The sequence below is a fragment of the Dromaius novaehollandiae genome, chromosome 10 (genome assembly GCF_036370855.1).
Source record: "Dromaius novaehollandiae isolate bDroNov1 chromosome 10, bDroNov1.hap1, whole genome shotgun sequence".
Taxonomy (NCBI): Eukaryota; Metazoa; Chordata; class Aves; order Casuariiformes; family Dromaiidae; genus Dromaius; species Dromaius novaehollandiae.
Genome location: NC_088107.1, coordinates 3,787,974 through 3,814,321, shown reverse-complemented (window position 1 = coordinate 3,814,321; position 26,348 = coordinate 3,787,974). Strand labels below are relative to the sequence as shown.

At 53.0% G+C, this 26,348-nt stretch overlaps 1 protein-coding gene across 1 annotated transcript in view; it reads right to left on the bottom strand.

Annotated features, from left to right (window-relative positions):
* Positions 1 to 26,348, bottom strand: part of PCSK6 (proprotein convertase subtilisin/kexin type 6) — a 50,095-nt gene that overhangs the window by 4,653 nt on the left and 19,094 nt on the right. The window contains exons 8-18 of the mRNA XM_064517884.1: positions 23,364 to 23,576; positions 20,309 to 20,409; positions 18,551 to 18,654; positions 17,079 to 17,196; positions 13,447 to 13,635; positions 12,031 to 12,167; positions 8,323 to 8,502; positions 6,000 to 6,102; positions 4,552 to 4,748; positions 3,381 to 3,468; positions 679 to 782 (exon numbers count right to left, since the gene is read on the bottom strand). Coding sequence (XP_064373954.1) covers positions 679 to 782; positions 3,381 to 3,468; positions 4,552 to 4,748; positions 6,000 to 6,102; positions 8,323 to 8,502; positions 12,031 to 12,167; positions 13,447 to 13,635; positions 17,079 to 17,196; positions 18,551 to 18,654; positions 20,309 to 20,409; positions 23,364 to 23,576 — 1,534 coding nt within the window. The remainder of the gene's footprint in view (positions 1 to 678; positions 783 to 3,380; positions 3,469 to 4,551; positions 4,749 to 5,999; positions 6,103 to 8,322; positions 8,503 to 12,030; positions 12,168 to 13,446; positions 13,636 to 17,078; positions 17,197 to 18,550; positions 18,655 to 20,308; positions 20,410 to 23,363; positions 23,577 to 26,348) is intronic.

Below are 26,348 nucleotides of genomic sequence, written 5' to 3'. Positions count from 1 at the left end.
TTTATATGCTGGAAAGCCATCTTCGATCATTCTGAGTGGGTTTTATAGCCCCCCGCCACCTTATTAAAGGTTCAGAAGGATAAAGAAATAAAGAATGGCTCTAATAAAAATGTAAAAACTCCCTAAAAACCTTTCCAATTTGAATATATTCCCACCACCTGGCAGCATGCGGAGACAGGATGGCAGCAGGCTCCCAGCCTAGGGGAACTAAACATCCCCTAGATCTCCTCCAGCCTTTTCCCCATGGGCAAGGTTATTAACTGGGACAAATGCAAGAAAAGAAAAGCCCCTGCCGAGCAATGCATGAGGCCCCAGAGCTCTTCCCCACTGCGTTTCGGGGTGCTGGGGTTGCCCCCTCCTGCCTCTCCTGCACGGGCTGTCTTGGCCCTCGGGGAAGACGTCTCGCCCTGTCCACGCTGTCACACACGCCAAGAGGCCCCAGGGCTCTCCTTGGCGGGCTGCAATCGCCGTGGCAGAGCCCACGTGCAGCTGCTCTCCCTCCTCCCGGCTGCTCACTCCGCTCGCCCTTCGGTTCGGCACGGAGCCAGCGCCGGACGCATCGGCGTGCCGGCAAGCCTCGTGCCCGCAAAGCGCTAGCGCTCTGGGGGGCTCTGCGCGAAGGCACTCGCTGCGCTGTGGGTGCCAGCGGAGGACGGATGCCGCGGGCGGACGAGGTACCTGTGCAGGCCGGGCAGCCGGCGGGGCAGCTCTCGCACCGCCGGGGCTCCCTGCTGAGGTAGGTGGCAGGCTGGCACTCCGGCACGCAGCTCTCGCCGGCCAGGCTGTTGGGAAAGCAGAGAGGACGTTTGCACCCAAATGCATCAATACAGCAACAAATTTAGGAGACTTATAATACAGCCTGCTGCAGCTGGACCTCTGGCAGCTCTACCGAGGTGCTCCCTGGCCTGCCCCGTGGCGTGGCTGCTCCTGCACGGTGCAGCAACGCGGCCGCGCTTCGCCTGTCCTGCACCCGCGCCGGATGCCGCTGTAGCTTGCGGACCCCCGCACCCTTCAGCTGCCCCCGCACCCAGGTTTCGCACACGGGGCTGCAGCCGGCGGTCAGTGCAGATTTGAAGGGGGCTGCAAAGCAAGCGGGGACATTGCCCCTTGCCTGTCTGTCTCCCCCATTTCCCCTGCTGCTGTTGGCCCCAGGTGCTGTGCCGCAGCCATCAACAACCCCAAACATCCACAAAGTGAATGGAAAGACTCATCCGCTGTGAAACGGCACAGCCGGGCTGCCTGCTGCCTCCTCCCGGAGCAGAAGGCAGCTGAAAGCCAGCCAGCACTTCAAAAGAAATTGAAGTCCTGCCTGGGACCAAAGGAACTGCTGCAGGTTCTTTAATTAAATGTTCAAGGGGAAATAGAATTGTTTTTCTACGTGGGCAGCCAGCCCGACTCTCCCACAGGCCTGGTGCACCATTAGGCTCTTTGGAATAAAAGGAAATTGTTTCAAGCATGCTTCCTCTGAAGGGGCTTTTAGTAACTCTGAGGGCCCCTGGCTTTTGAGGAATTAAACTGCTTGGTTTTATTCCCTCTCATAAGGATGCTGCCGTGCCACCCCCCATGGCAAGCTCCCCGCTGGGCTGCTGCATCCCTCAGGGGCAGGGGCCGTCTCCCTGCTCTGCACCGGCGCGGCTCCCGGCACCGGGGACCCTGCGTCCCCAAGGCTCAGCGGTCCCGGCTGTGGCAGGGAGGCTCCCGGCCAGCTCCAGCCCGGCATCTGCTGTGCCCCAGGCAGCGCTCACGTGAAATGGGCCCAACTCTGTGACCCAAAGGACACGAGGTCCCCAGCTGAAAAGCTTTGGCTGCACTCTTGCACTGAAACACCGGCCCCCGCGCGGCTTCTCCGAGTGGCAGAGACAGCAGAGAGGGAAGACACTTAGCAAAGCTGCTGCTGCTGGGCCATTAGCGCTTTAATGTGACAGAGATGATTTAAAATCCTAGCTTAAAAGGATATTGGACAATAAAAAGGAAGCGTCGTACAGATTGTGTCTGAGAAGTGCCTCCACTTTTACTTTTCCGAGGGAACAGATAATCTTTTAGCAGCAGCAATTGCCTCCCCTGTGAGAATCCTGTTTTTACACAGTCACTCCGGCCCACTTACAGCCTTTGAGCAAAGCTGAATGCTACTGGATTTTACTTTCCATGTATGCCTGTGGTGGGAAAAGAGCTTCCTGTGCTGGGCCCATCCCTGCCCATCCCTGCGCAACGCTGTCTGCTACTCGCAGGCGCTGCTGGGCCCTGCGACCGCAGAGGCACTGATGGAAAGCCATGCACGCACCTCACCTTCTCGGGGAGCAAGGCAGAAAGATGCTCTTGTGTTGGAAAGAGTGTGCCCTCAGCTAGCTATCCTTGACCAGCCAGCGCTAGCATGACTGAACTGGTGTATCCGGTAAAATTTTACTAGGGAGACATGGCCTAAGCAAAGGGCGTCTGCATTTGCAGCGTGCATTTTCAATCTACCTGGAACAGATATTTATAGGGTCAGCCTAATAACATCACTGCCAGATAAACAAAATAATGTGCAGGACTCACACTGCCCCGTTTGGCTGGGAGTGCTCTGGAGCAGCAGTCTAATATTCGGGAGGAAATGCCCGTTTTACATGCAATCCAAACGTTTTCTCTGCTTTTCTTTTTTTTACCCTTTTTAGATGCCCTTGCTCCTGCCTTACAAGCAATCTCAGTGAAAGGAGAGTAAATCGAGCAGCATTAGGGACTGTCAAGAAGTGGAGAAGATGCAGAATTTCTAGGGAAACACAGGGGTTTGCTGCTCAGTTCCCCTGGGGCTTGCAGCGGGGCAGGATCTGTCGCACCAGCAAGGCCAGGCGTGCTGGGAGAGGGAGCTGGCTGCGCACGGGCTGCTTAGCCACAGAGTGGGCATCACCCCAGCAACCCTTTTTCAGTGGTAAATGACTGCTCTGGGGGCCCGGGTGCCTGCTCAGACCGTCTCTACATCACTGCAGTGCCAGGAGCTGCTCTGTTCGCAGGACGCCAAATTCGGAAGGACACTTCCATGCAATTTCAGCAGGCATTGCATCGAGCCAACCCACAAGGGAATTACTACCTCTCTTTCCGTTGGGATTTTACCAAATGCTGTCTTTGTCCATAGCACAGCACCTGCCACAGTGGCAAGCACTGTAGAAAAGGAAATGAAATTTAGACTGTGCTTGTCGGCTAAGAGAGGGACATGGGATGCTACCTTTAAATGCCCAAACCTCTGGCACTTTGTCCCAGCTGTCGTACCACTGAAGCAGGATCTAGATCTTTAACTAATTCATCCTCTAATTTCCCCATCATGGGAGGCTCCTCATCAGTTTTCCAAATTTAAAATATAGGTTCAAATGCTGAAGGTATAAACTTGCCCTGTGCTGGTATTTTACCTGAATCCATCTTTGCATGCAGTACACTTATCTGGTTCACCGACACATTTTTTACAGCTTTGATGACATTTAAGACAGCGTTTCTGACCTTTCGAAAAACAAAGAGAGTCAGTGAGAATAAAATCTGGACAGTGATTTGCAAGCAGCAGTCACAGCCGCAAAGCCACATGCAGTGCTGCAGTCCAGCATGGTTTTAGCAGCAGCTAATCGGGGAGGAGACGCACATCCTCCACCCACCTGTACGAGCCCCCGCTAGTGCAGATGACCTCCAAGTGCCTGTTCAGACAACAGGAACATTCAAAAGAGGATAGAGCGAATATTTATGTGACTAAAGCAGGCTGGATCAGATTGTCAATGCACTTCAGAGTCAAAAGGATGTTTCTTTTCCCAGGTAGCAGGTTAGCCCCTTGCTTCCCGAAGGCAATGAACCCAGGAGCAGCACTAATGCGGGCAAGATTTTACCCTTCAGGAGGGCTCCATCCAGCTTTTATTACAGTTGAAAGGAGCCTTTAGTGGGAGCTGGATCGAGCCCTTGAACCCTCATATGGGCAAAACTCCTTAGAAATCTGCTCTGTTGCTTCCAGAGGTGCACCTGACAGAGGGATGGGGGAAAAGCAGCGTTTCTGTTCCTGGCTAAAGCTGGCTATGTTGAAGCCCACTTCTGTAATAATCTGAGCAGGCGACTGTTCTGCGTTTGCTACCTGCAGCCGCAGAAGAGCACGAGCACAAATGGAGGTGCAGGCAGGGAGGAACTAGCCTTCTCTTGACAAAAAATGTGTCCACTTTGTACAGTGCAGAAATGCCTTCCTGCATCTCCTCTCTGTACTTTAGGTAGCGTGTGGTATTTGTGTCCCATGGCTGCAGGATGATCTATGGCAAAATACCTTATCTGGCTATTACTGGCTTTACCACCTGGAAGAAATGCATTTACAAGCAGCTATGATTATTAATAACAGCTTCCTCTGACTAACAGCTGATTGCCAGCTTTGAATGCCTCCGCTTTGTACCACCCCTGCACACCGAGAGTTTTTCCTCCTCCAAATGCAGGCCTGGGTGTATTTCTAAGCCAGAACCCAGAAATGGAGGTGATTTCTTCCATTCGTATCACTTAAAATAGAAATAAATCCTGCATATCCTCATGCTACAGTTTACAAGTGATAAAAGTCCTTACGTTCCTCTGAGTAAAATCCAGGCGGGCACAGCACCACGCACGTGTTCATCTCCTGGTGATGATAGAGGTTCCGCTTGCAAGCCGTGCACTGGTTCGGGCCCCTCCCGAGGCAGCTCTCACATCCCTTATAGCACCGCCGGCACCTTCTTGCGCCTTTGTCGCCAAAAAACCCTGACGGGCACGAGCTCACGCACATCCTGCAGGAAGGAACCGAGAGAATGGCAGGAGCCCCCTGTGCGTGGTCAGGCAGGCAACGTCCTGCAACCAGGGAAAGCCATGGGAGATGGGTGCAGAGCAAAGACGGGCGGCACAGGGTGCCTTACGCTGCGCATAGATCCTGACGACACTCCCGCGTGTCTGTCTGTCTTGCACCCATCTGTCCTGCTCACTGGGAGGGATCGCAGGCAGCACTATGCTTGTACAGCCCCAGACGTGGGGAAGGAGGGTGGTCGAGGCATGGAGCAGAGCTCATTTCCAAGATGTACAGCGTATTCTCAGCTCGCTAGGTCAGGCATTTAGTCACCATGCTTGGTATTTATTGAAAATAAATCTTGTTTATGCAAATATCCCTAAATTCCCCTGGCTGACAGCAGCAGGGCCGCGCTCACTGCACAACAGTTATCCCAGCGGCCAGGTTCTCCTCCATCTCATCACTTACAGAATTAGTACATCATTCAGAAAGTCTTCCAGCCTTAACAGCAATTTTGTCTTGTTTACTTCTTATTTATTTATTTATTCTTGTATACTACTTAAGATTTAAGTTGTCTTGAATTTGTAACTCTGTAATAAATAGCAGGGGACTCAACTCTCTGGATAGCTGCACACTACCACCAACCGCGTCAGCAAGATTAGGGGTAAACTTTCCACATGGCAGCCAGAGAGATTTCAGAAGTCATTTGGCACCTCAGCAACCCATCCCTTGGGGTCCTGAGCCCATCAGTGACTCCTGATGGCAAAGCCAATGCTCCTGGAAACATTTTTCCCCAGGACTTACATTCCTAAGGTTCTCCTGAGATCTCTAGCTCTGTTTTCCCCATACCATCGTATCCCAGTTTATGGCAGAAATCCCCATACCTCCTCCTACCTCTTCCCTCTATTTTCTATCTCATACACTCTGTCTTCTCCACTGAAACATCTAAAACCCACGTTGCTGTGAATCTGCACCTGGTGAAAGGCGGCCCAGGGAGAGAGGGCAGGAGGACTTGAGGCCTCTGCTCTGCGTGTGCATCCCAGCACGCTGCCAGCACCTTGCTGCAGCATGTTTGCCCCTTGTGCCAGCGCTAGTCCATGGGGACTGGACTAAGAGCCATCCATTAGCCTTGCACAGCCTCTAGCTTTCACTTGCCATGAGTGCTCCCACACACCCATCGTGTGGGGCCAGCTTTTAATTTGAGCAGCACACCAGGGACCTGTGGCACACAGAGGAATAACACGAAGAAGCCCGTTACCTGCCGCTTTTCATGCTCCCAAGGCTGTAGTGGATGCAGTTCAAGCACTGGTCAGCGTTGGGACCATCACATCCCTGGTCACCGCACTCAGGATGGCACAGACCTTCAAGAGAGGAGATATTTCTGCTGAAGGAGCTCTTCCAAGCTCTTCCAGTTTGGGCCTTGGTACAAAAGACTGTTTTAGTGCTTCTGGCTCGAAAAGGAGAGGAAGGGCGTTTGCCCATGCCCTGCAGCCAGCCAGCGGCAAGGATGCTCCCAGCCCAGCCTCCGAGGCTGCCCTTTGCTGGCCACGCTCCCTCCCCGTCACTGCACGAGGTTCTTTGACCTAGGGAGAGGGCAGGGAGCCAAGGCGCCTTTGCCCACCCCCCTGCCTGCCTCCAGCCCCGGACGGGCAGCCCACGGCCCGCTGCAGCTGTACCACTCCCCTCCGGGCCGCTTGCCTCCCCTGCTCGTTTTATCCTCCCCAGCAAACATCCCACGCTGCCTTCCTTCAGCTAACCCCCCCCGGGGCAAACACACACGTACAGGCAGCTGAAAGACAGAATTGTGCCTTTGAAGCGACTACAAATAAGCAACGTCTCAAGGGAACGCCACAGCAATTAAGGACCCCACACATTTGTTCTTCAGACACCGGCAATGTCACGCTACCAGGCTGTTAGGAGATGCTGTGGCCGTGGGCGAATGCGTGGACACCCTGAGTGCTCCTGTGCTTGCACGGCATCCCTCGCTGCCGCTGGCCACGGAGGAGGGAGGTATTGCCCTTCGGGGAACAGGGCCGCGGTGGCGGAAAGCCCAGATAGACGTTTCGCAGGAGCCTGCTCTGTCCCTCCGCAGCAAGGGGACATCAAAGGGAAGGGACAAGCAGCTTGCAAGCACCTGAAACCCGGAGGAGCTGCGACTGCCACGGGAGGCACTTTCCTGCCAGAAATGTTGTCTGCAGGAAAAGGAGGGCTGCGATAACCCCCCTGCCAGCTGCTCCCCCGTTGCAGCACCAGTGACATCCTAGTGATGACAGCCTGCCACCAAACCTTTGCCTCATGAAAGCCAGTGGCAAACTCCTCATGCAGGTGGGGATTTTGGCCGCTGTTTTCTAGCTCTGCCTGTGGTTGGTCCAATCCTCCTCATCCTCATTCAGCCCTGGCACTGGCCCCTGCCAACTGCTCCAGGACTTTCCCTGCATCCACCCTGGTGCTGTGCGAGGGGCCGGCCTCCCCGGTATCCCCCCGGCTGCTGCTGGTGAGCCGCGGGCGGCTTTGCAGCCGGCCCCGGAGCTTCCCTCACCTCCCCGCGTCCGGTGGGGGAGGTAGGCAGAGGATCTTTTTTTACTCCCCAGATGCCTTCACCGCCAATTTGTGGTAGGAGCGCCGGAACGGCGTGTTTTGCTAGCTTCTAATTTCCCCGCTTGCCGCGGTCCCTCCGGCAGCAGGCAGCGCGGGGGCTGGCAGCGTCGGACACGGCTGGCTTTGCTCCGTGCTCTGGTGCGCTTGTCCCAAATCCTGCCTCCGCTCTCCTGCTGTGCACACCGCGGCAGCGGGGAGGAGAGCTGGAGCGCAGGATCAGGCCTTCCTGCTCTCCTACCCCACACTGTTTAACTGCTCGCAGCTTAACGCCTGGCTCCTGTTAAACACGCCGCATCCAAACAGAAACTCAGCCAGCGGGCCCGGGAATAGCAAGCAGGGTGCTCAGCCGCAGCGAGACCCAGGGTGGTGGATCCAGGTCCCGACACGGCGCCTGCAGGACTGCGGGGTTTAGCTGTGCTCCGCCCGGGCTTGCTCCATCTCGCACTGCTGGGATGGGGAGGTCACCGGCTTCCTCCTCTCACTGGGCAGCTTTTTGTGCAAGCACCCAGTGCGAGAGTGACCGTGACCCGGGCGCCACGCTGAGCTGAGCTAGTGTGTGGCAAAGGGCCAAACAGGCAGTTGTCCTGGCTCAGCGCTGCCATCCCCCCAGCCCAGCTGAGATTTGGGCTGCTGCTCAGCACTGAGAAAGATGGTGTAGAAAGGCACCTCGGAGGGCTGCAGGGTGACAGGGAGCACTTTTCTGCCCAAGAGCTGGCGCATCCATCCTCCGTGAATCCTCTACCATGCTTCAAACTGCCCGCGGCCTGTAGCTTGTCAAAACCTACCTAGTTGCACATTAATACTTATTCCCTCTCACCATAATGTATAAGACCACAGGGAAAAACACACTGACTTCCCTTCCCGGGCCCCAGAGTGGCCCTGAGTTTTTCCTGGCTTGCATTTCCCCAGCCCACGATGGTCTCTGCAGCAGGGCACCCCCGTGCTGCAGGAAGCGCCGGCCCCACCAGCCCTTCGGCGCTTACCTGTATACTCCTCCTCCTCCTCCACAATCTCCATCTGGCTCTGGAGCAGGGCGGCCTTCAATGGCTCCATCTCTGAGGCCGAGATCTCGAGCATCCTCGAGCGGGAGTGGTGGGAACTGAGCGTGTTGTAGGGGTGCTCGGCCGTCCCGTAGAAAAGGAGGCTCCACTCCTTCAGCTTCCCTGCGGAAGATGCAAAGTCATGAGAAAGCTGCCACGCGTCTCCCTGCCGCTCACAGCCCCCCGGAGCAAGGGTGCCTCTTTCTCCTCCCTGGAGGAGTGGAGACCCTGAGGACTTGCGAAGTGGCGTTTTGGGGTAAACCGAGGGAGGCTGCAGCAGGAAGAGAGAGCAGCAAGAGCAGAAGGAGTGAAGAGGACATGGACCATCTCCTGGCAGGCACATCAGGGCTTAGCTGTTCGCACGGCAATAAAGAAGCGAACACCGTAAAACCAGAAATCTTCTTGAGCCCACTGAGCTCTCAGTCTGAACTAAGGCAAATGTTTAAGGCACGTAGGAGGGGTTTTTTTAATGCTGTAACTCTTGTCTGATAAATTGCAGTGCCACCATATACTGAATGCCCAAAGTACAGAGTGTGCCATTAACTACAAGCTCCAATTTAAGACCTGGAGGATTATTTCTGTCTGATAAAAGTGGGCCCGGCACACACCATGAGATTATTTTTAGCTGTGCTCTCCACAGCCTCCTCAACCAGAGCACCAACAACCTGCCCCCAACATTTCAGAGGTGTGAACGCTGCATTGCCCCAAACACGGTGGGGCACAAGCAGGGAGTGCTGAGCCCAGAGGGGTAACGCCTGGGTTACACCCCGCGCTCGTGCCTCGGGGAGCCTGCGCAGGTCCCACGGCATTTCGCACACCCCAGGGCGACAGGCAGAGCGCTGGCTCGGGGCCATGTCTTGCCTGAGCAGGGAGCTGCTCCTCCCCATCCACACACGGCCAAAGCACAACCAGGCACAGCCAGGGAGAGGGAAGGCACCACGGGGTCCTACCGCCGCTGGGGTGGGCAGTTGCCGTGTTGCAGGCGTGGGCTCACCCTCCTCATCCTCCCTCCAGGCTGGAGCTCAGTGCACCTCTGGGAGCACCTGCTATGGCCTGAGCTCCGTGGGGGTAACCCCGTGCTCGGAGAGAGCCCGACTTGCACCCAGCCCGGGGAAGGGTGCAGCCCACAGGGGTGGCTCTGCACTGGTGTCCTCTGCCGACCTCTGCAACGCTGGGGGAGCAAGCGGGGTGCTCTGCCACCTGGTCCATAAAATGCCGCTGCTTCTTTTCAACACTGTGGTTTTTTGGTCTTAATTCCCAATCAATGCTTTGGAAAGCAAGTTATTTCAAGCCTGTGGTGCATTTGGTTTTAACTACTAATCCCTAAATTTCCAGGAACGGCTTAACATTTCAAACACTCAAATATCTTGGCTTTCTGTGTCCTAAGTTTCTTTAGGCTACACTTGGAAAAGACTGAAAGGATCCACCTGCTTAAGCATTTAAAGTGGGTGTTGACTGTGTGGAGCCTGCAAACATTGGACAGGAAAGCTCGGGCAGTTTTAGTTGGGGAGAGTTCAGCCATAAGCCTCCAGCCAAGAGAATGAATTTACTCCAAAGCACTGGGGCATTTTGTCAGCTTGAGCGGCGTGTAGCATGGCTGGGACCCTCTCGCGGAGAGGGGCCAAGCCCAGCCCCGGCTGCGCATGGCTGTGCTCGGCCTCGGCGAGGGGATGCCAGAGGCTACAGGCTGCGAAGGAGGGCGAACCACGGCCTGCCCTTCTCCAGGGCCGGGCAGCGCGGGAGTCTACGACCGAGTGGCCCTAGGGCCCACGGGAAAGAAGGGGCAAATTTCTGCAGGGCCTTATTCCCTCGCAGCAGAAAGCCAAGGCATTGTCTGTTATCTGACTTTTAATACTATCAAGGGGGGTGTAATGATAGTAGGATTAAGGGTGTTTAAGGCGTTTCTGCATCTGAACCAAACGGCAGCCAGAGCGCAGTTTCTGAGAACACTGTCCGCTTTTGTATCAGCGAGAAGAGAAACGCCCTAACCATCATTAACAGCTTTTCGGGCCATGTGAATGTGGCAGACAGGCCAGAAATCCAGGAAAGAGGAGAACTGAAGACTCACAAGGGAAGGTGAGGCCTCCCAACCATAACATCCGAGTGCCTGTAAATGTCATCTCCCCGCGGGGCTGTAAAAGCTGGGAGAGGAGAAAAGATCTGCCGCGGCCGCAGCGCTTTGCGCAGCAACCCTGCGTGCAGCTGGGCAGCGCCGGCTCGGCGGCATCCTGGCGTCAGCTCAAAATCACAGGAGCTGTGCCCGGCACGCGGGGTCCCAGGTCGAAGTGGACAACGGCTTTATTGCTGCTCCTGCTTACGCCAGCGTGCTGCTTGCTGAGGACACCTTCCCTCTCTTTCCTCCTGTTTTTCCCTCTTTTTCCTCCTGTGTTTCCCTCTCTGCTTCACACAAGTTGCAGACTCTTTAACAGAGCGATTCAATACGTTAATTCTCATTTGCTGAACAAACACGTTGAAAACCCATGTAAAGCAAGGCCTTAGGAAGCAATCACACCGCCCTACCAGCACGGCAGATGGAAGATTATTCCCCAATTAGGTCAAAATTAGCTTTGCCTCATATAATTATTAAATCATAAGTGAAACCATTTGTCTTAGTGCACCGTTCTCTGCCCTGGTCTCTAGTCTCCTCTGTACACCATCATTTCATTTTGCCCTGCCAAGCAGCCCCTTTCCTCCCTGGAAAGGTCTTCATGGCTCCATTCGGGGCTCTGCGCACGTGCTGCCCCGGAGGGGTAGCTTTGCCTTTTCGCAAAAGCACCAGCCAAAAACCGTAAATACAGGGCGGGGTGGGGGGAAGCAGCTCTGTGGGCGTTTCTCTACTACTACTCCTGGTTCAAAAGATTTCAGGTTAAGGCAAAAACCAGAAATACCTTCCTGCACAATTAACTTCCACATGTGCCTACTGCCAGAGTGTTACGTGGGAGAAATTTTTAATATACTTCTGGCTTTCTATCAATGGTAACTTGGATTTTAACACCTCCACAACTCACACCAGCCCAAGGCAGGATCCTTCATGCCTTGCTGCACCACTATGTGAGGCAGCTACCCCTTTCCGGCAGGACGGGGGGGACGGATGGCGCCAGCCTGGCTCCTCCGCATGGGAAGGGGTTAGAGAGCATGCCGACAGGCATAGGGGGATGGCAGGGCTGGTGACAAGAGGGGGTCAGGCCAGGGACAATAACCCCCCGCCAGCGCAGTGGCAGCCGGGAGATCAGGATGTCCGTCTGCAGCCCGAGGGGCATCTTCTCTTTGCGACGTTGCACAACCCTGCCCACACTGCAGATGTTCCAGCAGCAAAGCAAAACAAACAAACACAAATTACAGCTCTCAGGTTTCCTCATTTTGACTCATTACACTTTAATTTTGGAAACCTTGTTCTCGGTTGCAGCAAATTTGCTATCGGGAGAAAACCCACTCCAGGCTCCACACTTAGCCGGGCCACCAGCCCCTCCGGAGCAAGCGGTTTGATCCGGCTTCCGGAGCTCTGTTTAATACAGCTGTTTTTGAAAATTTGGGCAATAACATTTCGCGGAAACCAGAGCCATAAAAGCCACCGCAAAGTTACAGCCACATGAAGCGAGATCTCTCGGGGACCCGAGCGCCCTGCAAACGCGGGCCGTGGCTGGCCCTTACCTTGTGCTGCGGGGTTGCGCACTTGGGACGGCGTGTCGTGGATCTCCAGGGTCCATTCTCCCGCTGCCTTCTCCCCCCAGCAGTGGACGGTCATGAACTCCCAGCCCTTGAAGCCTTCGTTAGAGTGGTCGAACACCCTGCAACAGGAGCGAGGAGGTCAGGGGCCCGCGCCAGCGCAGCAGCCGTTAAAGCGATGCACTGAGAAGCACGGGTCTGAACATCTCGTTTAGTTAGAAAAGGCAGACGTATAAATAAGGATTCATTTCTCTGTGGTCTTGAGGCCTCAGCTTGAGCAGGATTATTAGCTACCAGCAAGTCCTCAGGCCAGGGCTGAGACCTGAGGCAGATCATTGCACCCATACAGACGGCGCCAGGGTTGCTGCCAAGCGTGCTGGCAACCGCAGTCAGCCAAAGTAGCTGCTGGCACCTCGCTTCCACCATGAACGCTGCATCGAGGGCCGTGTGCTGGATCCAGAGCCCTCGGCCGCGTCCTGCCGCCCCCGCAGGGAGCGTTCCCACGGGAAGGGGTGCATCGCATCATGCCTGCCCACCGAGACAGTGGCTGGCACGTGGCAGCAGCCGCCCTGGGGTGCTCTGAGCTGCGGCGAGCGTGTGGCCGGCTAAGATCCGGCCCTGAACTCCCAGCGGAGCAGGAAGGGACCTGGGGGTGTTCTGGTTGCCCAGGCGCCGCATCGAGCTGCCCATGGGATGCTCTGGTGCCCCTTTCCGACCCTCCTGTACCGCAACCCCCCAGGAGGGGCTGGGACAGGGCTCGGCCCTGCAGAGCGGCTCTGCTGGCAAGGCTCGGGGCAGAGCACAGGGAAGCAAAGCGTTTGCTGCCTGCACTGCAACGCCAGCATTTGCAAGCCCCAATGCCTCCCCGCACCTGAAAATCCCATTTTGTAAGAGATTCATGCAAAGAAGCCACCAAAAAGGGTGAAGCAACATTTCTGTTCCTCCTGGTTACAGTCAAACTGTGAATCAAACTCTGCTCCTGGACGAAGGCAACAGGCAAGATGGCGAAAAGCAGCATTTCCAACAGCTGCTCAACGGTCAGACGACACTTGGGAGTCCTCAAACCACCATAAACACTTATGTTCCTGGCTCACAGTTTACTGAGGGACCACAATTTGGGAGGCCAGAAGCCTGATTAAGCTTAGGAAAGGTGGTGACACTGTTTCTTCTGGTTTCTCGTGAACTGTGTCAGAGTGGTCCCCACTGGTTTCACATTTCTTGTCCAAAGTCAAGAGAATAAGGCTGTTTCCATCTCATGCACTCTGGCAGCAGCTCCCCAGGGTTGCAGGAGAAAGGGATGAGGCAAGGACAGGGAAGCTGCCTTCCCAAACTGCATTTTGCATTTTTTCCCCACCCTTTGGCGCAGGACTGAGGCCACCGCCCTGCGGCAGCTGCTCTTACCTTCTCGCCAGGAGCTGCGACCTGGTTCCCGCAGGGGAGATGAGGCTGATCTGCAGGTCGCCCCGGCGAGGGTGCGAGATGCTGATGCGCACAACGACGTGCTCCAGGTAGACCACGTGCTGGTCGTAATGGTCAGCGCAGGCGCTGGTGAGGGTGGTGGCACGCACCACGTGGTCGGCACGGATGTACCTGGCGGGGACAAGCGGAACGTCAGCAGGAGATGGGAGAGTGCCCGTCCTGGGGGAGCAGCGCCTGGGGACAGGGCAGCAGCTGGCCACGGACCGGCTCATCCCACTGCACTTGGGTGCTGTGGGTGCCGTCTCTCCCCAGCACCCACCCGCCAGCCCAGGGTAAGTGGGCTCCGAGCCAAGCATTTCGCCGAGGTGCCTGAAAGCCAGCAGCTGAGCTCAGCGTTGACCCCGAGCCGCAGCTGGCCAAAGGCAACCAAGGTGTGTGGGCTTCAGAGTGCTCAAATATCAAATAATCACCACCTGAGAAGGATCGCGTCCCAGGATGCCTCTCATCTGTGCTGCTAATGCATAATTTATTAGCACAGGCAGTCTCTCTCTCTTGTTCCCAGACATCCTCACGGGATACTTCAGGACATATGCTTGGGACTCTGACAGCGATCACATAGTTCGGCTTTATTTTGCCTTAGTCATTCAAAATAATCAGAATAGTTATAAACAGTGATGTAATTCCTGGGAGGACCAGGGGGTACTCAAAAACATCACATGCAAGGACAACGTCTGAGAGGCTGCATCTGTTCCTCATTGAAAAAAAAAATCCCTTTCCTTAGCAGGCCAGGACGGTAAAGAGGTTCGGGTATTTCACTCCCACTGAGCAAATGCTGTTTAGACCCGGCCCTTTTCAACGCTATCTTTGCAGGCGCGTAGCCTCCACCCCACCTAACCCACTCCCATTGAAGTGCGGCCGCTTGACGAAAGCTCTCAAATAAGCCGTGCCCTTGCATGACCCCGCAAAGCGGGAGGCCGGGGCTGCTGCAGGGCTGCATGTGCGCCCACGGAGGGTCAAGGCCGCAAACACATGCCCGCAGTGCTCAAGCCCCAAGAACTGACAAACTCGGGACACTTTCCCAGCCCATGGTGGTGGTGACCTCCCTCCCAGCCACCGCTCGGGCCGGGCAGCTACGAGGGAGTACCCGAGCGAACAGCATGAGCGAGTAGGGGAACGTGTCACGTAGAAAATCGTTGACCATTAATAGCAACAGCTTGAGCCTATTCGCATTGCTCAGGAAATATCTGCTCACTTTGTGTGTAAGCGGGCGCAGACGACGCATGCATCCATGCCCCTTACGCGTTTTGCTCAAGACTGACAGATAAAGAGACAGAGGATGTAAAAATGCTTAAAGCTGCCAACGTTTTCAACAGGGTAAGTTTCCCCTAAAATGAAATCCAAGCCACGCTGAACCGCTCTCTGTACTTCCAACTCTTCCCACAAACTCAGTTTCAACAAGGGGCAGGAGGGGCTCCTTAATGAGACATAATTTGGGAGTATTTCCTTTGACTTCTCATCTGTGCTGTGTGTCTCTGGTTCCTATCAGCAAGCCATGGACGCCCTGTTTTGTTTAAACCTGGTTTCCTACTGCTTCACAGCAAAAAGCAGCAAATTATTGTATCCTCTATTTCAACACATTGTCCTAGAACAGGAATTTGCTGAATTGCTTTACAGTAACAAGATACTTTTGAGCAAGATGTATGCTTTATGGGCGGCAAGTGCGCTTTTTATTATAATTATCAGTGCAGTGTTTCTCTTTGCAATTAGTGTCTCTACGAGATAAATTGCTTTATGAACAAATTTGGCTACAAATCATTACTCTTCCATTCTTAATTCTTTCCAAAGAAATTGTGCTTTTTTGATCAACAAATTGTCTGCTCTAAAAATGAGGTAGTGTCTTACTAGGAGGTTTGATTTTGCCAGACGCTCTAATCTGGCTCAAGAAAAAATTATGCCCCTTTCATCAATCAATTGGTTGCTGCAGTGGGACTCCTTTGAAAGCCTGCTTTCCCACAGAGTAACATCTGCCCGCTGACATCACGGGAGCTTGGTTTCAGCTGTGAATGGATCAGGCCTAAAGAGAGGGGGGAAGGGTCTTTGCAAGCCCCCCAGGCATCTGGCCAGCCTTGGCCTTGGCGAGCACAGCCCAGCCGCACCTGCGTTTGGGAGCGCCGAAAGGACAGCCATCAACGCCTGCCCATCATAGGCAACCACTCCTGAGCCCAGTGCAGGATGAGTTGCCAAGGCAATTATTAATGCAGCCCCTTCTTCTGCACTCACCCCTCCTATTTAATGCCGGGCTCTGATACCCCAGGGAAGCGCCAGCAGTTTATAGCAGTAAATACCTTTACTCACATCACTGATCTCACCCTTCAACCTAGCAGATGAAGAACTACCAGCAATATGATACAAACCTGAAATGGTCTGAACCTGATGGCAGATTCAAACAGACTGTAGGCATTACTCTTCAATGGGAAGTGGGAGAAATCCTTGCAACAAAGTACCATTTTTGGTGCCTTCAAGTCAAAATGAGCTCTTTGGTGGAAGAGAGATATCAGCCTGACACATCACTGTTAACATAGGAGCCAGTGGGTGAATACTCTCGTGTCCCTAAGCCATTTCCAAAGTGGCAAACAGCACTGTCAGCCCTCAAAAATTTCCTGCTGATCACCCGCTTGGGAACTGAGAGCACAGAAAGGGCAATATAAATCATCTGCAGCCTAACCTGGTCCCATAGGGCCCCTGTGGGACCCACTCATCATCATGTTGCAGGCACAGATCCCAGGTGGGCACTTCTGAATCAATACACAGGACATCAGGTCAGCTGGCAGGGGTCATTCTGACTTTAAAATCCAGGAATATTCCCTTGCTTTGAGGCAGGAGCTCACCTGGGGCTGTGAATCACTGCCAGGCTCGAGACGCTTGTGAAGAGGAAGCAGAGCTTAGTAGTCTTTCTTAGCCAAAACCGTAAATAAGACCATATTAGCTCCTGGGACCCTTGTACTTGGTAACTGTCGTCAGCCAAAATAGCAAGGGATTTTATCATGCCTTGCATACAGGCTGTTCAGGCCACAGGACTTGTCCTGTCCACCCTGACTCCTAATTTCCAAGAAGCAAACTGCTTGTAACCTTTTGTAGAGTTTATATTCCTCCCTGTAGAGCGGCACAGCAAGGCAGTGAACATGAAGCACAGCCCACAGGGACCTTGCATCTTAGTACCTCAGAAGCAACATTAGTACCAGGAAACATCAACCAAAAAAATATGCGCAACTTTCCTGGCTTGTTTGGGGAATGCAGCTCAAAATGACCCAGGATTCACAGCCAAAGTTCGCCCAGCTTAACATATCGCTCCTGGGAGTATCCAGGGTCTCAGAAGCTCTGTTTCATGGTTTAGCTTGATGTGCCAATGAAAGTCAGATTTTGACACACTCACAGTGAGTCACAACTCAGCGAGTCTTTGCAAGGGCATTGCTTCCTCCCTGAACCCAGGCAAGCAGAAAACACTGAACCTGCGGCAGAGTCTCTGCATTGCAAAGATGACTTCACGAAGCCCTTATTGCAAGAGGCTGTATATCCCTGGGACCCAGGAGGGGTTTGCAGCCAGCAATACTCACTTGGGCACCCTGTCCAGGCTTCCAACACAGACGTGCTGTGGGGGGACTGATTTCCACTTCTTAGCTTCCATCACAATAGCTTCTGCATCCACCAGACCAAATCCATATAGATGGCTAACTGAAAAGAGAGAAGACTCAGAAACCCACTTCCTTAAAAATACTGCTTGAGTTTCAGAGCTACCTGTAGGGGGGGAAAATAAATTTATACTTGGCACTCAGAATTTCAGAGAAAACAAAACCACATGCAAAGGAGGGCTGAAGCATGCAAAGCCATAAGGGAGAAAAGGTCTTCTCCCAGGGCTCCTCACTAGCTGGAGGATTGCACTCAGCTTGCTGCCAAGCTCCCCACTTCCCCCTGGAGTGAGACAACCCGTGAGAGGGGCACGGGGCAGACGGCTCAGGCTAGGCAGCGATGAGCAGAACTGCAGCAACAACAATATGCTCCCCAAGAGGCAAGAGAATGGCTTGGAAATCTACCTGGGCGCTTACGCGCTATACGACACAGTTGCAACACAGTCACTATCACCGGTGAAATGCCACGTGGAGATGCTGGACTAGCGCAGCCATGCCCTGCAGCAACGTTAGCCCCCATCCTAGACTAAACTGCTCCTGGCTAATCCCTGAGGTGTTGTGCAGGGAGACAGGGCTGCTACGTCCCAGCTTCGCAGAAGTGCCGGCACCTCTTTGCCAGGCTGTGTTGCAAAGCACCGACACACCCAAAACATCCCCCAACCATTTGGGAAAGGTATGAGGTGCTAATCAACGTGGCTAAGTTACATCCCAAAGGTGCCCTGGAGCCACGAAAAGCCCCGTGGCAGGGAGCAGCCCCCCTCCGCCGAAAGCTGCCCACGAGCCTTTCCACCTTTGGTGCAGGCAGCCACTGATAGCAAGGGCCAGGGCTGACTTGGGGTTTTATCAGCCACGATGCGGGTGGTGCAGTGCGGGCTGGCAGGCAGGGCTTCTGGCCCCACCGGAAGCGCGGGCCATGCATAGTTAGCTCTTCTCCAGCCGGTTCCTCTCACTGTCTCAAATCCCTGAGCACCGGCCAGCTGCTGCTTGACGAAACAGGCAGCAGCTGTTGTGGCTCCGCTGTTCAGGATAGCCGATGACAAGCAGGCTTTTGCAGAGCTTATCGAACTGCAATTTATTGCCCACTCCTGTACCGTTCAACAGTCTGCGATACAGCTGGCGCAGCTCAAAACCAGCTGAGAGCGGTCATTTGGGGAAAACACCCTTGTGAGCAGGGCTTTGTGGGCCTTTACTTGGCCTTTTGCAGGCTTTCTTGCAAATAAAACCTCCGTATCCAAATGCGAGTCAACGGAGAGGAGACAACACAAAGACAAGCGAAGCAGATCGCTGAATTTCAGCTTTGCATATCACTGTAATAAAAAAAGGCAGCTCTGCAAATATCCTCTCTCCACACTCACCCAACATTCAGTGCGGATGGTACCGAACCCGCGCGCCTGCCTCACCTTTGTGCCCTGCGCCGTTCGTCTTCCAGTCAGCCGCTCGCAGGTGTACCGGCCTCGAGGTCTTGACCAGCAGGTGCTGGACATCTCTCCAGGTCAGCAAGGGGCTGCAATGACATGGGCGCAGAGAAACATTGGCTGCAAGGTGCCTTTGTCCCGTCGAAGCTGTGGCTTTGCACTGCCTTATTGCACCGCTCCAGCCTTGGCTATTGATATCAATAAATAATCAGTGGTTTTTGATTAAATGCTATCTGATCAGCATGCAGTCGAGGACGTTCGCAGGGATTTATTTCAGGCAAAAGATACTTTGCTGTCATGCTCCAAGGTGTAACCAGAGCAAATCAGGAATGAGGAATCAGGAATGAATCAAATCCCAGCGTGCGGTACTGAACGCAACAGCTCACTGATATACACTGTGGAGCAAATGCTACCTTAGGAGGAGTAACGGCAAATGTTGCAGGAAACAAACAGGGTCCCTCATTTAACAGAAAAATGAAACTCAAAGTGAGACCTTAGGCAGGATTTACACGATGATTGTGTGTTCATAGGCGCTGGACGCAGGGCCCCGCTCGCTTTTGAACACCATCCAAGACCCCAGCTGAGAGATATTTTTGAAGAATTTGCCATGCTTTCTCTTACAGTCATTTCTTGAGCATCTCAAGCTTTGATTTATAATTCTATCAAACAACATTTAGGAAGAGAAATTCAATTTATTCCTTCTCATCATAACAGAGGGTCTGAGTGCCTGCATCTCTCTGCACCATGCCCTGGTACTTAATGTTGCATTTTATGCCCCGACCAAACAATTCAAAGATTACATCTAACTCTCTTAATGTATTTGTAATGAAAATGACATCTCCTGAAACATGTTCACCCAGCCTGGGCTCTGGGGTTTAAAACTGAGCCAAATGGCTGGAAGCTGGGAGGAGAGGGGGGAGACTGATGAAGACAAATGAAGCCAGATATGCCACAAACTCCATCCCTTAATGTGATATTATTCTTCCGCAGCGCTCTGCCACTCACGCTTACCTACCGTTTATTCATAGCTTTGGGAAACAGAGCCATGGCTTGGGTTTATTTTTATTTCCACCCCATAAAAATAATAATATTGAGACGCTCATGAGAAAATGCTCCGAAGGGAAACACAGGGAAGCCACCGCAGCTCAGCTGGGGCCAGTGACACTGCGCCAGAGAGGGCTGGGACCGGGACCGGGCCGGGCGGCGAAGCAGAGGGCTGTGCTGCGGCTCACGTTTCCCACCAGAGCTCGTTTGAAATGGGGAGAGGATTGCTGTTGTTCACACTGCATGAATTTTTGATGTTATGCAAAAGCAGTCCTTTTGCCCCGAATGAAACACTTGGTGAAAACCATCTCTTTTGCAGACATTTTCTATTTTCCATGACATTTTCTGACTTATTTTTTCAACAAAGTATTTATAAAACTCCTTTCGGAGCTGTTTGTCAGCAGTTTCAATGTACCAAATGAAAAGGCTGACTTATCTTACAAACCCCATGTTTTCAAAAAAGGGCACAAGTGAAGAATTAGCTCAATAAAACATGCATAGGAGAATCACGTACAAAATAACAGTGCTGTATCAAACCTTGTAAAAGAGGAGCAATTTAGAATAACTTTGGCCCATTTCAAGCATCTCTAGACAAAAAAATCCAGCTTTTTCTTTTTTTTTCTGCTTTTGATCACCAGGTACTGAGTTTGGAAACATCCCACCCAAAAGCAGGCAGTGAGGGCAGAAAGGTTAACTTACTTTGCTTCCAAAGCCAAGGCGATGATGCCGGCGACCATGGGGGCAGAGACGGAGGTGCCGGTGTGGCCGTCTGTGCAGCGGTGCCTCAGGTCCGTGGTGACCTGTGGATGGAGGTGCCGCAGCTCAGAGCGGTGCGGCTGGCTTTGCAGCGAGACTGCGGAGCAGGGAGGCTCCCAGCAGAGGCAGGGAGTTGCCACACACCGCTGAGAGCTCAAGAGTTGCTTAAGATCCTGCTGAGCAGCCACCGGGGAGTAGAGCCCATGGGTACCTAACCACCACCGCAGCTCCGAGACCTCCAGAGCGCCCAGAGTGAAGGAGAGGGCTGCAGAAGCTTTCAGAGGGTGAGAAAGCTCCCACACTTACGTTTTCCTTTAGCTACCTTGCTAAAAGATACAAAATCTATTTGATTAGGGGGAAAGGCAGTTTTGCTGTGGAGCAGACAGAGCAAAAGCTGCAGCTGGAGTGCTGTGAGCAGGGCTAGGTGCATGCATCTCCATGCAGAGCAAGACGCACCTCTGCGCTACCCCAGTCTGCCTTTGAGCTCCACCATATCAGGTCCTTTCCTTAAAAGCACCAGCTCCTGCTGTTTTGCACAAATTTCAATTTGCATAGGAAAAAAAAGAAAAGGAAAAAAAAAGCATTTCCAGCTTTTCAGTTTCAGAGAGAAGCTCAAAGTTTGAGTACTAAAGGCTTGGAGAGCAAAGGTAGAGAGACAAGTTCAGTTTATTACATTTTTAAAAGGCTCATGGGCTTTGATTTAATCTCATGATTTCGTGGAGGGAACCTGCCACCCCATTTCTCAGTGAGGCTGTGTGGAAACTGCTGGTTTTGCCCAGCTCTGACACAGCTGCTTGCTCATCAACGTGCTGGTGGATCGACACGGGATGCAAGTATCATGAAAGACGGCTCCACAGAGACACTTCAAGTCTGGCTTCTGGGACATTAATGTTTTGGGAACACAATTGAAATCACTCGTGAAAAAAAAAAAAGACTTGTAAAAGCTTCATTTTCTGTCAAAAAATAATTTGGGTAGAAATTTTCCCATCAGCTCCGGTAATGTGCAGCACTGGTGGGTGAAGTTTTGATTGCCTGAGCTGTAGATGACGCACAGAGACTTTCATAAGGAAATGTCTTGCTGCAAAGAGACCACAAAAGCTGCCACAAAAGTTGTTGTGACAGGGCAAATATAGCCTGAACAGCAGGGAAAAATATCTGAGATGTCCAGAAAAAGATTCATTAACCCTCTGTGACGTTGCCTTACTGCTTCTTTGAGGGAAAGCTCTCTATTGCAACGGCATGAAGGAGGAAACCAAATGGGAAACACAAGAGCTTGTTGGCTTCTCTTAAAAGCTGTCGTCCTGGCGTCAGAGCCCTCTCACATCCACCTTCGTGTGACTAATCGGCTAAAATACACCTCATGCCTCCTGGAGGCACGTAACCTCGCTGAGTGTAAGTCTTGTCAGGACGCACTCAAAATCCTGTTCCAACATGCTGCCGCACAGCCAGATGGGCCTTTGAATCCAGGCGTGTTTTATTCAGACGTATTTGAAGTGATTACCTTGATCAACGTGTGGCGGTAGCTGCCAAGCCGGGTTGCCGGCTCCCTACCCGTGCCCCTTGCTGTGCTGGGCACCGAGGACGGGCAGACGCCCTGCAGCAGGACACGCGCAGGCATAGCTTTAGCAGAGACAAAGTCAACCGGGAGATGTGCAGTGCCGGAGCGAAGCCCTTCCTGCCTCTGCTGCTAGCGAGGGGTGCTCAGTTTGAGCCGGATGCAGAAAACTGCTGATTAACTACATCACTTTTGCAGCACAGACTTCCACGAGACTTCAGAAATCACTGCTAAAATTGAGAGGCCTCTTTTGGAGATGGGTCGGATTTGGCTGTAGGTTGGCACTGTGCTCCCTTTAAATTAATCAAAGCACAGCTGTCCCAGCCCCGCCATTCGCCTGCACTCATCTCACCCTCCGGCTCCAGGCAGGAGCGCTCCCAGCCCGTGCGTACCGCGAGTGGCAACACAGTGGTAGGTAAGGAAACACCTCCTCCATGTTTACTCAGCTGACAAACTACCGCCTGTGCATGCATTTTAGGCAAGGTCCCTCACTTGTTCCTCTTAATACTGGGCTCCAAATGCCTGCAATACTCGGAGAATGTCACAGTCTTTAACGCATTAATCCTCAGACAATGTCTGTGCAGGAAGAGCTGCTCCTGTTCCTGCTTTGCAGATGGGGAGCTGAGCCCCGAGACACTAAGCAGCGCACCGAGGGCACCCAAGGGGTGCTGCACAGCAAGGACTTGCATTCACGTTTCCCAAATCCCTGCCAAACACCTCCATCTTCTCTCTTTATTCCTGTCTCAGGCTAAAATCCTTGAAATTCCCTTCTTTAAGCAGGGGCAATCTTAGGACACAGGTGAAGGTTTGCACACTCTTGTGTTTTTGCAAACCTCCAGCACTGCTTTTCACCTAGATACAAGAAAAAAAAGATGCCCAAGCTCTTCCCAAGGAAGTGACAACTGGAGCCATTCCCCTGAGCAATTTTGCAGTTTCACCAGAAAAAGCACGAGCAAAACGCACCACAGAGCTAACGGTGAGGCCCAGATCTTACAGACAAGCCCACACTGCCTTTCAGGCGTCCGAGAAGTCCAACCGACTCTGAAGGTAAACATGCCTAAACGTTTGCTGGATTGGGCCAAAGCATAAAAAAAAAAAAAAAAGCAATGATGCCTAAAGTAAATAAATCCCTAAGAGAGAGTCCACTGGAGTAAGGATGTCTAGAAACTTTGCCAAGCCACCAGCAATTACGCTCCACACTGCCTCCTTATATTCAACCTCTTTCACGCTAAAGGCTCCCATCTGAAAGGCGCGTTGCCTCACCACTGCCAAAAAACAGTCACCTCTGGGGTGAAACACAGCCGGGCTGTTACAGCGTGACCCAGCACTTCTATGAGAATAACTCGGCGCTACTCAGCCATGCGTTGGGCTATCCCCACCACAGGGGACACTTTCAGGGAAGCGGTGTCCCGCTCAAAAGTGGGAAGAGGGGAGAAAACTTACTATTTTTCGCTCATAGAAGGCCCCGCTGCTGTAGGTGGTGGCAAGGGTGGAGGCACATTCCTCCAGGTACCAGGGCTTGTACCCATTCTCGGTGGTGCTGCTGATGGAGATGGTGTAGATACTGTTGGTGTAGCCGTCACAAGAGCAGTAATCACCTTCTCTGCCTCCATTTCCCGAAGCCCAGACGAAAATGGACCCCAAGCCCCTGCGGCCCTGCAGCCAAACAGAAAAATACATGATGAGACCAAATGTTTGTCCAGAATAAACTTGGATATCAGTAAGGGAAGCAGAGGAATTGCAGTCCCCTGCGAATGTAACATAGCGCGATGTAACTCCTTCTGTAATCATCGTCCCTCTAGGGTTAGGATTTTGGGTTAAGTTAGGATGTACAGACACCTCCAGCCTGGATCCCACCCTTCTCCGGTCCATCCCGCCCAGCCTCAGCCCCTGAGCCTCCATTGCCTTGGGAGCCATCCCATTCACATGCTACAAATGTGCATCTTCTTGCAGTGAGCCTCACTTTTAAAGGCAGCAACTATCCAAAAGGCAGGCAGAGTCTTAGGGGAAGGGGACTTTAGTGTCTTTTGCAAACTCTCAAAGGGCAAAAATCTTGGGAAGTCACAGCAGCTACACAAGGCTGAAGCCTCCACCACAGCATTTTCCAGCCGTGCAGGGAAGGGGCTTGTGTCCCACCACATCATACAGGAGGGGAAGGCAACCTCGCCCACCCCACCTGCCCGGCCCAGACAGTCCGTGGGATCAATGAGCAGGAAACTCCCCCAAAACAGCACCTCCTTTGCTTGGAGCCCACAAAGCCCATTGCAAAACCACCCACCCAAACCAAAAGAAAGCTTCCCATAACATATCTTTTGGGCCTTTTTTTTAATCTTGGTCTTTTCTCTCCCTGTAGCTTGGCAGGAACATCTGATGGAGCAGCACCTGTCAGGCACCACATCTGCAAGAGCTGACCGAGCTCCATGCTCAGACTCAGATGAGATTTTAACTTGCCGGGGTGGGAAAGGCGAGTCAGCCTCCGAGACCTCCCTGGAGCCAGGGGAAATTCCAGTCCAGGACGGGAGGGAGAGGCACGGGGAAGGCGGCACGCGCTCGCAAATACTCCTTCGCCAGCCAAACGCACAAACGAGGGGCTCGTAACAAACCCAGCAGCATGGCACAGAGAGGGCTTGGCTTGCCCTTCCTCGGGAGAGATGTCAGTGCTGCTGCCCAGGTGGCTAGGACACAGTTTGAGCTCATTTTTCCCCAAGATAAACCCAGGAATAACCCAGCACCATGGAGGGCAGTAAGAAAACATCGAGTGAGAAGGACACCAGGAGCTGTGTGCAGCAACGGCCCTGCCTGCTCCTCAGATGGGGCAAAAAGAAGGTTTTCCCAAAGCTAAGGGGATTCGGGAAAGAGCAGCGGCTTGCTAAGGCATTAACTGTATCGCAGAGCCCTCCGTGTGCCAGGGAAAGGCGCTCAGCTTCAGCTGACCTCTGCCTCTCCGGTGCGGCTTTAGGAGAAGCAAACATGGGGAACGCGGGGCTCTGAAGAGCCCATGCTTTCCACCTGGGTATGTTTTTGCAGGACATCTGCCATGGGCTGCCTTGGCAGCCACTGCAGCCTTCCCCTCCTGGCTTGCTGTCGCACAAAGCAGGTACCAGCAGAGGCAAGGGCAGGAAAGTTAGCATGGTCCCAGCTGCTGCCTGAAAAAGCCCATAAAGCTGTTCCACTGATATACACCATAACATATCATGCTCCTTTTTAATTAAGTTGCCTTTCTCTGAAATGAATGTTTTGCATTTCTGCCCCCGTACGCGCAGCTCTCCGGAGAGCTTGGCTCGCGCCTGCCAAGCTTGGCAGGAAATCAATCCACAAGCAGCAGTGGCAGAGCTAGCTGGGGAGTAGCTGGGGTGAACCCGACTTCCCCCGCAGTTACTCATGCCACACTGTTATTTTGGAGCTAGCCTGGGCAGATCCACAGTTTACCTCCCTCCTGCTGCTTGGCTGTATCTTCCTCCAGAAAAAATGCAGCCTTCCTCCAGAGGAATTCACTGGGGTTTATTGTATTTTTTAAGCATTAGGGGGAGAGGGATGGTTTATTACCTGTCTTGTTCTTCTGCTTGGAGAGAGACTCCCTGAGCTGACCCTGCCTCTGGATACACAGGACAAGTCAGGCTGTTTCCTTACTTTATGAAAGTTTTCATTATCAGGGCTGCCTCCCAGCCAAATAAGGTGGATATTTCCATAGCAAAGATTAATAGAGTTATCTGGAGGTCCATAAGAAAAAGTGCAATTCCTATGGAAATTATTGCATTGCCTTCTGTCAAGGGAGAAGCTGACCCAGATTTCAAGTCTATTGAATCTTTGCCCAGCTGCCACTGGGACATCTAGCCTCACTTTCTAGGGTTCCCTGGATCTATGAGGTTGCTCTGTCCCAATCCATGCTTTTGGCACGGCCCGCTGATGTGGGCTGGACCCCTCCATCGATGTGCACCACGTCCAAGGGAAACAGATGCGCTCTGCACATTCACTAGGGCACAGCTTTTCAGTGTGGCTAGCAAGAACCAGATGCGATAAAGCAACATGGAGAGCAAACGACTCTCAGATGGCAAAATTCACCAATCTCCTAACAGGGAAAAACAAGCCTCATGGTGGACAACCTAAGATTTCCCAAGACACTAATCAGATCATCTAGAACCAGTCCTTAATTGCCAAAGGTGTGCGCTGATTTGTCAGTGATTTCAATGCAGATAAGTATACTGGAGAGCTAAAGGGGCTTACAGCCCCGCACCTAGGGCTTTGCAAGCCCAGGTGCTCCAGGAAAGTCTCCAGGCTATCTGGTCCCACCAGCCCCCTGCAAGCAGATAGCACTGCCAGAGGGTGACTCCTCTCTGCTGACGGATGTGTCTTGTCCCGACCTAAACCCCGTGTCCTACTGAGCACATCAGGGTCACACGGGAGGAATGTGGTTCTTGGAGCCCAGCA